At 33.2% G+C, this 13,445-nt stretch overlaps 1 protein-coding gene across 13 annotated transcripts; it reads right to left on the bottom strand.

The window, feature by feature from the left end:
- Positions 1-346: 346 nt before the first annotated feature.
- On the bottom strand, positions 347-13,138 carry LOC141668547 (F-box protein SKIP16-like). Of its 13 annotated transcripts, none has more exons than XM_074475471.1 (12): positions 12,017-13,138; positions 11,617-11,776; positions 11,471-11,547; positions 9,774-9,852; positions 8,949-9,067; positions 7,401-7,652; positions 5,562-5,763; positions 4,417-4,672; positions 2,456-3,181; positions 1,430-1,645; positions 891-997; positions 347-614 (listed from the first exon to the last, which is right to left on the bottom strand). In XM_074475471.1, the coding sequence occupies exons 8-12, from the start codon at positions 4,618-4,620 to the stop codon at positions 536-538; spliced, it is 1,332 nt and encodes a 443-aa protein (XP_074331572.1). In that variant the 5' UTR covers positions 4,621-4,672; positions 5,562-5,763; positions 7,401-7,652; positions 8,949-9,067; positions 9,774-9,852; positions 11,471-11,547; positions 11,617-11,776; positions 12,017-13,138; the 3' UTR covers positions 347-535. The 13 variants fall into 13 exon arrangements, with proteins under 13 accessions (XP_074331572.1, XP_074331571.1, XP_074331566.1 ...); XM_074475470.1 differs by lacking the exon at positions 11,471-11,547 and adding an exon at positions 9,966-10,091; XM_074475465.1 differs by lacking the exon at positions 11,471-11,547 and having other exon boundaries at positions 12,017-12,353; positions 13,003-13,133.
- Between the last annotated feature and the right edge of the window lie 307 nt (positions 13,139-13,445).

The raw sequence follows: 13,445 nt of genomic DNA, 5'->3' as shown, positions 1-13,445 counted from the left end.
GATATCTTATTGAGGCAGATCGAGTCACGAAACACAAAAACAGTCAAATCAAGCCTTCAATCTCACGTTGCTTAGTAATAAATACAACAATTAATATACCCTAATTTTTGATCCATAACAAAATTAAAATAAAACAATATTAATTTTTAAATATCAATTGATGTTTTTTTAATAAATAAAATAATTTTGAATTAAAATTTGGACCGTAAAAAGGATTATTTAAAAATCTAATGTTTGGCCAATTTAACCGCGACTAAAATATTCAATTCATTCTATGAAATTATGAACCAGAGTATATTTATATACAATTTTACATTTTTTTTATATTTATTAGGGCATGTAGAAATGTCATCTAAAGGTAAAACTTCATTAAGCCCCCAAACATATTTTCAGTCACAAACCATAATTTCATTGTTTGAAATGATAACATCCAAAAAAATGCATGTAAAATTAAGTACAATTCAACAGCATCAAAGTAACAAAATAATGACTCAACAAGGCATTACACAAGAAATAGCTTAAAGGGCAACTTGGATCAGAACTTGTAGTCCGGAAATTTGAGGAAAGTCTCAGGTACCTCGACCTCAAACTCGGGGCCTTTTGGATCTGACAATCTGGAAAAGCACAAGACAGAAGATGAAGAAGTGAGAACTGGAAGATACATGTTTACTGCAAAAGCTCATAAAAGTCGAATTTTATTCAGATCACAGCCTAGATAAAAGTTTTAGCCGTAAACCAGTACTTGTTTAGTTATACACTAACACATAGGGAGCTTCTATAGATGTAACCCGTATTCTTTGCGAAGTTTGAGCATGATAAAAACTATGCAAGGATTTTCAAATAAAGATTTAACAAAAAAAAATAGCCAGTACAAGGTTCATGTGACACACCTGCCGGGAACAAATGTCAAAGAACCTTTAATGGAACCTTGAGGAGTAAGTATAGGTAATTGACCATGAAAAACATGTTCTTTCCCACCAGAACGTAAGAGCGGATTCTGAAAAATTGCCATAAACATTAATTTAAAATAACAGTTAACTACGAAGAATGACAAGATAAAAAGTTCACCTGCAGAATGACAATAAACAAAAAAAAGTAGAAATAGATGCAGCATCTGCAAATTCATTGTTCGGTAGCTTCTTTAATGTAAAAAAGGAATTCGTCATTTGACAAGAATTAAAAACAAAGATTTATAAAATAGAACTAGTAGATGACAAAAATATTACACAAAAAAAATTATTTAATCCTGTCTATATGGTCATATCATCAAAGATGCAACTACATATTTGTACCTCAGTTATCAAAAGGTACAGTTGGTATACTTCGCAATGCTTTAGTTAGATGAATAAATAATCTTCTTGATATGTGGGGAAAAAAGCATAGTTGCGTGATAGAGAGAAGACGAATACAAATTTTTATAAAAACATACCTCCCCTTGCACAGTTTCTTCATTTATCTCTGTGACCATGTCATTTCCTTGGATTGTCCAATGGCACATACACAATTGGCAAGAATCAAACTGCATTCCATTGACAATACAACCTCCAGGCTTTAAAGACATCCGGAGAGAGAAAAAAAACGAATAGTGATTAGACTCCAAGACTGTCATGCTCATTTCGGGGATAAACAGAGCAGCAGCACGAACCTGAAATATTTTTTTTAAACATAGTCAGTACGGTAAACAACACATATAACAAATAGTTGTTTTAGTGTTACCCAAATTTATTATTAAGGGTTAAATTTATGTTCCATACACTTTGATAAAAATGCTTGTCTTAAACAACAAATATCACCTGACCTTATTTTTTGCTTGAGCAGCACTTACATGTTTGTAAAGTAATAATCTTAATTATGGTTGTTGAATTTACAACTTATGCCAAGCTAGAGATATTTGAAGCCTTTTCTCTGCAATTGCTCCTCTCGGTATCAATTGTATTTTTTTGATACAAGTCGCTCAGATATCATGATTTGTAATTGAATTGTATTAGGCATGTTATTTTTTGACTTCCTGTTTTAACATTACTTCTAATTACATTTTTAAATACTGATAATTAATATTTCATACTTTAAAAATAACTGGCATTATTTAGCAAAAAAACTGGAATTGTAACATTTGAACTATCTAAACTCCATTAAAACTTCAAACAACTAATATCTTGACCAAGCTCGTCCGTGGAATACTTTTGATGAATTAAAACACAAGATGTGAATGTTTGAAATACGTAACTCTGCTTGAAGAGGAGTGTCTGAATATTCTGTATAAATTCAGTATCATCTTAATTATTAATTATTAGGGTGATTTATATGTTAGTGTCCTAGTCAATTACATGTCCCAAACTTTTAGGAGTTCAGACTATATATCCCTGATTGTTAGGAGTTGCACAACCACTGTCGTAATATGCCTACTGCCTACATATATGTAATTCTATGTAAATCTCAATTTAAATTTCGTTACCTTAACACCGTTTGTGACTGCCGCATAAAACAAGGAAGATTCTTCTGGGAGGAGACTGATGTATCTAGCATTCTTTTCCTCACTTACATTCACTAAGCCACTTTCTAGGCGGCGACCATGTTCTTCCAGCCACAATAGCAGACTATCCTGTTTCTGACAATCTCTGACATTATGTGAATGAATCAAATCATCAGGTACACAAGGACACACTTGTCCATTCTCCAAAAAAGTCCTTGTACCGACAAATAATTTACCATTGCTACAATTCAGAATGATAAACTTTTTTGCTTCAGTCGAAGAAGTTGCCACAACAAGATATTCACTACCAAAAGGTACATCAGCATGTTCGACAAGATGACGTCTAACACCATCCGTGACACTTATCACCTCATCCAAAGGCAACAAAAACACATTTATTAGATAGTTAGTGAATGGGTAACCTCCAATGAGGCCTAATAGACTGGCAGAGAAGCTTTCACTGTGCTCAACTATATCTTGACCATCACAAAACCGATAAATCAGTCTAGTGGGAAGGGGTAATTTTACTTTAAAAGATGACTCCCAGTTATTAATGACATCTTCAGTTACACCCTTACGCAGAGTAGTCATAGCCTCTGGAAAGTTCACAACCAACCAGCTTTTAATTTTGTCCCAACATCTTTTAACTCGTAGAACCAAGGACCAAGGGTACATTCTAAAAGATTCACGCCACGCTCGATAAGCTTCCTGGGGGACAAAGACTAGTTTGATCAGATTGATTAATTAATCATAAAAAGAATTGGAAAATTGAAACCCTTAAATAGGGCAAAAACACAGTATTGTCATACTATTAAATTCATTTAGAAATATCTTAACAAGATAACAAAGATTAATGACATGTAACAAAACATCACCACTTACGCCTTAATATTATACCATTATAGTATTTATTCACTTAAGGGTTTATTATACATTAGCCCTTGACGTTCCATGAAATGTACACATCAACCCTCGAAGAAAAAAACGTACCTCTGCACCCCTTAAGTATGTCCAATGTACAAGTTGACCCTTTTTCCATCCAAATCGGTCGGAATTCATATATCGGCTATTTAGATGAGGGTTAAGGATGTAATTTGCAGTGTTTTTGTAATGTTACATAACTGAAAGAACATATAAACCCTTGAAGTTTGACTCTTTGTATTTTCAATAAGATTAAAATCGAACCGAAATACAATGAACTCAGATCCAATTTGATCAAACTTCAAGGGTTAATATGTTCATTCAGTTATGTAACGTTAAAAACACACCGGATATTACATCATTGCCCCTCATCAGTTACGAATATTCGATATAAAAATTACGGTTGATTTAGACGGAAAAAGGGTCAAGGTGTACACAGGACATACTTAAAGGGTGAGCAGGTACTTTTTTTCTTTATGGGTTCTCGTGTACATTTCATAAAACGTCAAGGGTTAATGTATTATAAACCCTTAATTTAAATACCAAGGAAACAAATTTGCTAGTAGGCAAAGGAATCTACCACCTAAAACTTTCTTCCTTAGGACACATTGTTTTATCTTTAGCCTATATAGCCAAATACGTCTTGTGATGGTTCTTGCACCACTCGCTTTTAGGCATTGCAATCAACACAATAAAAACTAAAAATTTAATAGCTACAAAGATTGAATCTAGTCATTTTGGAACTAATCATGATATAAGATAAAAAGAGAAACACAATGCAAATCATGACTTTCTAATTATACGCATTGGGTGTTTAATCACCGTTTTAATCACCAAAGATTTCACTGACACAGCAAGTCATATATTCTCATGCTCATTTATTTCGATTGATGATAAAAAAAGTTAAGTTTTGTCCCCTGATAATACTTCCATATAACACATACAAAATCAAACAATTGCATACATAGAAAATCATAAATCATGGAGATGATAATACATAAAACACGTTAAATTCAAATTACCTTAAAAGAAGGAATAGGATTTCCAAGAGGATCTTCAGGAGAATAAAGGTGAAGCTCTTGGGCACAGAATTGAGACCAAAGAGAATCATCAGAAGCCTGATTTTGGAAGTGATGGCTCACAGATCCTACTATTGCTGCTTCTTTCGGTCCCAATTTGGCGAGTATCTCATGGATTTCCAAGCCTCCCAAGATCTCTATACCCATTTTTCTAACAAAAACTTGTTTTCGACGCTCCAACAAAAGTTCCACTAAAAGCCTATTATGCGAAGTTTCCAATGTAATTTATATGTGAGTAAACACAATTTTTAAACGAAAAAATATAATTTATGCAATTATTAAGAAGATATTATAAAATTAAAAATAAACTACAAAGATAGACTATATTAAAAGTTACAAATGATATTTATACAATTATATAGATGATATATTAAAAAATTATTTGTTTAATAATTATCATTATGTTTTTTTTAAATGGAAGATTATTTCTATCACAATTTACTATCCAAGTACATCTTCCACTATTTTTGAAGATGGTTTAAACTACAAGTATAAGATTTCTTCACTTGTGTTACCGAACTTTCGAAGAAGAGATTTACAAATTCCTCAAATAATGTTCAACATTATAAAAGTCATTATAAAGTTTATCCAAAATAAATGGCGTGTTTGAGGAGTTCAGGATGGACGATGGAGGGGTTAACAATCAAAAGTTTTGAAATAGGAAACTTCTTAAAAAGAGCGGTTTAGTGTCACAAAAATTAATGAGTAAAACTCTCTCAAGTCTCTCATGAACCCTCCTGGCTCTTTCTTTCAAAAATATTTCCTAAAAATTCTTCCCTCCCATGACCTTTCCAAGCACACAATTTAAACACCACCATTCAAGACCGTTCTCAACCCTCAACCTAAACACATGTCTCCCTGACCCCAATCTAAATTTACCCTACAACTTAAGAGGTGTACATACACGCGTGCCTATATATAGGGAAGGGTTTTTAGGATTTTTATTTTTAAAAAAAGAGTCAAGAGTCTCCCTCAAATGGGAAGTTAAGTGACATTACAATACTGAGATGAATGTAAGATATGTATATTTATATATATACATATATATGCAGTGATCACCAGTCTTACAAAGTTGGATGTGTCCTTACCATATTCTTAACCAAAAACATAGATCAGAGCTCTCATTAGTAGAATCGGCAAATCACCTCTTTGCTTTGCCATCATCTTCTTTTGCCATCATCTTCTTTATAATTTTTCTGCATCAGTGGCCATGTCTTGTATAGTCACAAAACCTCCGGTGAGAAAGAAAGTGTTTCCAACATATAGATACAGACACTCGTAAAGTTTCTACTGTCATAAAGATTAGCATCTAAGTTATGAGAGGAAGATGATCTAAAAACAAAGTCTAGAACATTTCTCTTATTTCGCTCTAATACCAACTTGTAACAACCCAAATCTACAATTTTAATTCCAAACACTTGAGTCATTGCGAATCTCCAAAACTCAAACCTTAGATATACTTCAACAAAGTTTATTGGTAACACTATCAATTATACAAAACATTTTTAAAAAGATTCTAAAATTTTGCCCAAAACTGCTATGTAATATAACCTGCTAAATATAATAAGTACCTTATATCTCATCAACCATAATACATATTTTATCTCCCAAAAGTAAGGATAAAACCTTCTCTTTTTATATGAAAACTTCTAAGTTTTCTTTGCCTTTGCTCCTACGTGCTACTTCTCCACTCTCACGCCTAGCTGGAACTTTAAGCATTTATAAATAATGAGTGATTCAATGCCCAAAAAGTATTGGTATCAAGGAAACATAAATATAATATTAAAATGATATAAATAATTTCAACAGAACAACACTGAGTGATCCCCGATGTTTAGAAATCCAATTTCTCTTTATATAACCAGAGGTGATCGGCTTCCAGTGATCCGTGTTGCTCCTCAACCATATAGAAGCCTTGTATGGATTTTGAAGATTTCATCTCCGATAACCCCTCAATTAATGATGTTGTTCAACTAAGTCAATGCACCAGAAAAATCAACAACTTTAACATCCTCAAAAGCCATTCTTGATCTAAGAGCAGAAGACATTGTTTATTGTGACTTTGAACATGTAGATTTTTCAAGAAATAAAGTGTTAAGTGTATAACCAACCCAATCCCTCAATCCTATAACCACAACCTGAATATTCGACTCTAAATAGTAGGTAAGCAATACTAAGCATTTTTTGTTATAGTTTCTGAGACCTACATCTGTCTGAGTGTACATTTTTCATTACCTCATGCAAATTTAATGTTTTGAAACACATATTAGACTCCAAAAATTAGTAGCAATTAAACTAAACTAATCACACGTGATACCTCTAGTTGCAAAGTGATGAGGAAATACCAATAATCTCGAGTTATCATTTGTCAATTTCTCAGCTTTCACACTTAATCGATTAATTTCGGATTTAAGTATGGCATTTAAGGAGTCTACTTTTATTGAAAGTTCTTTAGCCTCCGCCAGAATGAGAAATGTTTGCAAAATTAAAATAAGACCCCTACAAGTTTTCTCAATTAATCAAGCTATCTAATTATATGCGAAGATATGGTACATGTTTCCTCGGCCTTAACCTTTTTGCAGATTCACGATTAGACTTCTTTCGCTACTCCATGCTTCAGATATTGCTCATTCAATGCACAACTTGAGGCGGAAAATTCATATTTAAATGCTATTTTAAGTACGATTGAAGATACTTAAACTAAATAAAATCTTTAACTACAGATATCTTAAAGCAGTATACTGTTTGGGCAACTCAAAAAAGTCCCAAAACAAAGCTTTGGGTAGCTAAATAAATAATTCACTAATTATGTGATCCGTGATCTAGAAATTTTCTCAGTGGAAATTATTGCAAAATATTCTACTTATTGAGGAGCTTAACAGCGTAAGACGGAGACTAGACAGACTAAAGAGGTAAAAAGGACTCACGTGCAACCATGAGTCATTTGGCATCATAGTAGATAAACAACCGGATGGACTATTTACTACATGTTCTTTGGAAGGATCTCTGAACTCTCCACTCCAGCAATGATATCATGCTACGAGAAATTTCTATTCCCACCACTTTCCCTGCAACCACCGGAGTAGCCAGAGTGGTGCTTAACAACTTCTCGGAAAGGGATTATACTTCTTTGTGTCACAATTATCACCCCTCCAGCTATGAAAATCAAATGACACATCCTGAAATCAATGACTTTGATCTGGTATGTTACATGTCCACCATCCATACAGTATCGTATTAATTGGGTAAGGAATTAGTGTAACCCACCAAATTCAATTGATTGTGTCAAGTGTATTGTAACTCTATGTATTACAATGCCCATTTTAGGTAAACTGAATTTTCAGGCTATACAGCTTCTCTTTATATTGATGATCAAGAAGATATATGATTATCTTGGAAATTTCCTTTTTGTTACATACTTTATTGTTATGTAAATATCATTCCAGTTCCAGGTTCTCATTTAAACTTTACGGATTAAGCAGAAGTTAAAAGAATATGGACACGAAACAATCAATTCATATATTTAAGACCACATGAGTTTTAAGACGTATTTTCAACTAGCGATGGGCATAACTATAATTCTTTCAAGTGAAACTTTAGGTAACTACATGAGCTTATGATCACTAAAATTCTTCCGAATGACTAAGATAATATAGAGACAAATGATAAGGTTGAAACACGGAAAAAAACCAAGCTTTCTAGGAAGAAAGTAGTTTTCATTTTTCAATACCCTAGTACATATATTCAAACCCCCTTACATAAGTGAGAGGAAACTGCTAAAACATATTCCAGTTGTTCTGAAATTCTCCGCAATCAAATCACACAGATCTAAACAAATACACTAAAAGTTGTACACAAATTTACAAAACTAAATTTAGGAACATAAAATCATATCGAGAGATTTCTGAAGTTGGGTCCTTTCTACATATCATGTCCATTAACTATTCAGCTAATTGATCCAAAAAGTTACCTTCTGGAACGCTACTTTTAAACTCTTAACTTCTTTTTTTGTTCAATTCATCAATTATCATCTCGTGCACTAGTTTTTAAAAAATATAATAGGAACCCGATTGAAGTTGTGCAGAAGTTTCATTGAGAGGCCTAAGAAGTCTACCGTATAAACAAACAAGAACCTTTGCTAATACCTGATTATTTTTCATTCCACTAACTATGCACCATTCACATACTGAAACTAATTATGATAAAATGCATGCTCAAACAATAAATGCATTACACTCCCTATAAAGTCTTTTAGACTATAAAAGACCCATCATTTTCATTCCCATAATACCCAGACAGTTGTAAAGAAAAGAACACAAAAGACAATGAGTAGACAAACAAATATACTAGAACGCCGACATATTTTGTGCAAGGGAGAGTTTGAGCAAATCAGCATTGGGGAAATTTTCTTGATGGAATTTCTTATAGTACTTTTTATAAGGACTAACACCTAGAAAGGTGAGAAGAGTTTGTACCATTGCAGTGTACTTTAGTTTCTCCACTGTGTAGATGAGCTCGATAAATCTTTATTCCCCGTCTTCACTTTCAGCAGGTTGTCTTTCCATTATCAGGAAAACACAGCTTGGTAAGAGCACTGGAAAAGGAAGCAGAACGAGTCTCACACAGTTTTCAATCTCAAAAAAGTGCGAGTCTCAATTAGTTTTCAATCTCAAAACAATGTGAGAGTTTCGTTTAGTTTTCAATCTCAAAACAAAGCACTGCTTCATAGGTGCTATAATTTTAAAAAACTTATAGAGATCCTAATTTACAAAAAGAAAGTTACAAAATTAATGCTCAGTCTTAATTTGGAATTTAAACCAGCGCTATCGTACAAAAATTTACACGAAAAAATTCTAATGAAGGATCTGGCAGCTACATCATAGCAAGGTTATTACGGCGCCAAGTCGACCCTCGACGCCCGAGTACCTTCGTGAAGACTAGTCGATAAGTCGCCCGACTAGTCGTAAAAAGTCGACAAAATGTTCATTATACATATAAGTACTTAATTTAATATATAATATAATTGAACATGTTAGTTTTATAATTTAAATCAAAAGTAATAGAATAGCAAGTTCAAAATATGCACGATACACCATAATTATTTGTTATGAAGACCCCAAGTCGGGTTACGAGACTCTTGGGCGACCTTCACGTCAACTAGTCAACGACAAGTCGGGCTTCGAGACTCTCGGCGCCCGAGTACCTTCGCGTCGACTAGTCGCTGACTAGTCGTCGACAAGTCGTCTTCGTGATAACAAATTCATAGGCAAACAAATATCTATGTGTGTGTGTGGATTTACCTTCCATCTTCAAATACGCTTCCTCGTTGAAATGATGTGTACTAATCAACCCTGAAAAACATCCTTATTGCATGACTAACTGAAAAGAAGTTAGCAAAGAATCAAATAACACATATAAATTGAACCTAACAACAAACTACTGTTCAACAAAATGCAAAAAAATGACAATTTAAATCACCAATATACGCATACTTAGCACAGGCATAACCAAATTACTGCTCAGCTATGTTTGAAATTTTCTGGCAAGATTCCTTATGAAACTTCTTGATACCAAAATGTGACATCTTCGTCAGGCCATTTATAAGAGGACATCTACATCTAAAGTCCAGAAGAATAAATATTTTAATACGCATACAAGGAAGACTCTAAACTGTTTTTATTACTATTCATATTTAAAACCTAAAAAATATCAATACAGATTTTTTTGTCTCTCTCCAACAAAAACAAAAAACTGGCATTCCCTTGCAAAAAAAATGTTCGCCATTTACTGCTCGATAACAGCACTAAGGAACAAGGATATTTATATAAAATTATGGCAGCTAAATATTATTTCAAAGTATCTGTGCCTCAAAAAGTGCTGGAAATTGTGCAAAAAGATCCAGATATAACAAGGTTGTTTCTGAACAAGGGGAATACAGACCTTTATTCAGTGTTCTATCAACTGAGTAATACTTTCAAATCATTCGGAATAGCATCGAGAGCGGAAGTTAAGCGTACACCAACAAATTCACTTACAACTTCAGTAGTTTTAACCGAAAACATAATCTCAACGTTGTCCACATTCAAACCCAGAAATCTACATAAATTAGTTTGTTGTGAATTTAAACACACACTTTAAGCAAAAAAAGTCAAGAGCCACCACATTTGAGAATTTTACAGGTTTTATGAAAATAAAGGCACATTCTTATTACTTTCTTTTTTGCAGAGCAGATAAGCTGATTTTAACTGATAAGTGCTGTGCCAAACAGTGCCAACATTGCATTAACGCTTGACTCAAAACTTCATAAAATTGTCCCTGCATCAGCCTCATACTACAACTTTTAAGCATCTAATACGTTCCAAGAACATATATTTGTATATCAATTTTATCGATCTCAGGCTTATCCTACCAAATTCTATCAATCGAACATGTAAACCTCGCTGTTGATATAGATGATTTAGTCGGTCAACCATAGAGATGGAGCCTAACTACGTCCTCTGAAATGTAATGCTTGTTTGGAAGAGTGAGTTTAATGCCAAAGAACGAATAATTTTAGCTAAGTGAATAAGCACAAATAGCTAGCTACGTAGAGATGATGGATGCACAAAAAATTGCACGTAATCAGTCGAGGCTTCCAAATAGTCTAAGAAAACATGATTACAGTTTGATCTCCAAAATGCAATATAAAGTTGCTGTGTTTCAAATTTAGAAGTTCTATCTTTTGTTATGATGTGTTTCATTACTGAGCAAGTAATTTTGCGCCCTGCCTAAACCTCAATCAAGTGCCACTTCGCAGAGTAGATATACTCATATGCAATCCACAAAGATATCAAAGTCTCCTTATACAAATCTAAATCTAATTTATTTATTTTTTTGAAAGGGTTTCTAAATCTAATTATGCACCAAGATTAGCTAACCTGAAATAGTACAAGCATTTATAACATGAAATAAAAGAAAAGATAAAATACATATCAAAAGAAAATTATTTCCCCCGTGCCTAATATTGCATGTCTTCTAGCAACAGAAAATTCCTTCCGCAATAGTTATCCAAGTCCAAAATTAAGAATGATAAACCTGCCACATTGAACTAACCTAAACCTCAAAACGATGATAAAGTCACAAAGAAGTTTTGTGTCTTATTACCTTCAATCTTGCAACCTCTGCTCCTTTATTTCATGCCCATAAATCGCTTGTAGAGAAGCAGAGAAGTTATATGATTAGATATGACAAAATCCCATCTATCAGAAAATCAATACCACCACCATCATGTACTCGAGGCGGATCTAGTAAGTAGTACCAGAACCTAGAATAAAAAAATTAAAATATATAAGTGTCCCTACAAAAATTTACCCGATGCCTCCTAAACAAAAAAATCAATTATTGTCACCGTGACTAATCTTGCATATCTGTACAATTATCCCACAACGCAAATAAAAGATTATTTGACCAAAAATAGGAAGTATGAATTTGCAACATTGATGAAATGAGCTAAACCTCAAAAACAATGATTTAAAGGTCAGAAAGGAGTTTGGTGTCTTATTACCTTGAATCTTGCAACCTCTGCTCCTTCATTTTAAGCCATATATCGCTTGTAGACCAGAGATGTTCAATGATAAGATATCACAAAACCTCATCCATCACAAAATCAATACCCCCAATCTTCCTCATTTCTTTACGTTTCTTTTTCACTGCTTGGCACGCATTTTAAGGTGTATGTAAAGTATAGTTCCATAACTTATTTTTAAAATTTTCTTTTTCTAAATAAAAAATTAGATCTTCATTTTTTATTCAGAAAAAAAAAATTAAAAATAAGCTATGGAACAGTACTATATAGAAGCTTTAAAATGTGTGTCGATGACTCTCTTTCAAATGTAAAGAACCTAGGGGGATGGAGGGAGTACTATTTAAGAAGAGGGTAAATGAGAAAAAATATCTTAAACAAAAAAACCAAAAATGTCAACATAATATTTTCCATAACAAGCGCCACGCATTTACCCTCTTCTTAAATAGAACTCCATTTTTGAAATAAATTTTGACACATAAGCTTATGGATCATTCCTCAAAAAGCATTTAACAGTCTAATAGATGTACAAAAGGTATCATAATAATCCTCAAAGACTAAAATATTTTGGCACTTCGGGAAAAAATATCAAACAAATGAAGATAGCACAACGGAAGGGATAAAATTGATCGAAAAACAAAATCCCGATGACATGGAGCTCCCGAATTTCTATAAGCTACATTCTTTGTGTTACGGTGAGCTTATTTCCGAGTATCATGACGTTTAACATAAACAGCTTGTAAAATATACCAATGGCCAACAACATCAAAGGTGAGCTTATTTCCGAGTATCATGACGTTTAAACAGCTAGTAAAATATACCAATGGCCAACAACATCAAAGAATAGTATTAAAATGCGAGATAAACATCTAATTGGAACTGAGATTGAGTCAAAGAATTCAAAAACACAGACGCAATTAGACTATTAGCAGTGATAAGATATATCAAAAACAATCAAATCTCCTCACATAATTGCGGTTGATTGATGAGAGTGAAGCAGAAGACAGGCCTGCAACGTAACAGCACCGCTGATTGATGAGGCACACTGTAGCGATGGCCCTCAGATAACTCTGTAAAAATCAGGGTTATATGTGTTATAAAAATCCGGAATATATGGTGAAGTCTGATTTAAGTCAGGAATGTCGAATGACGGAATGTCTCCGTCCCATCTCGATCCGATCCCCGCCAAAATTTCGGTAATTTTTTTAGTTAAAAATTGGAGTGAAATTTTAAAAAGTAAAATCAAATTAAATCGAAACTTGCGATTTTTTTCCAATATAAAACTTGCGATTTTTAAATATTTTCTCTAATAATCAAATCACTGTTATACAAAAAATAATCAAATCTTCTCACATAATTACGGTTGATTTTGCGGTTCAAACGCTCAAATACTTAAATTTTAGAAAGAAAA

The sequence above is a fragment of the Apium graveolens genome, chromosome 6, assembly GCF_009905375.1.
Source record: "Apium graveolens cultivar Ventura chromosome 6, ASM990537v1, whole genome shotgun sequence".
NCBI lineage: Eukaryota > Viridiplantae > Streptophyta > Magnoliopsida > Apiales > Apiaceae > Apium > Apium graveolens.
This window is presented reverse-complemented; position numbering and strand designations above follow the sequence as displayed.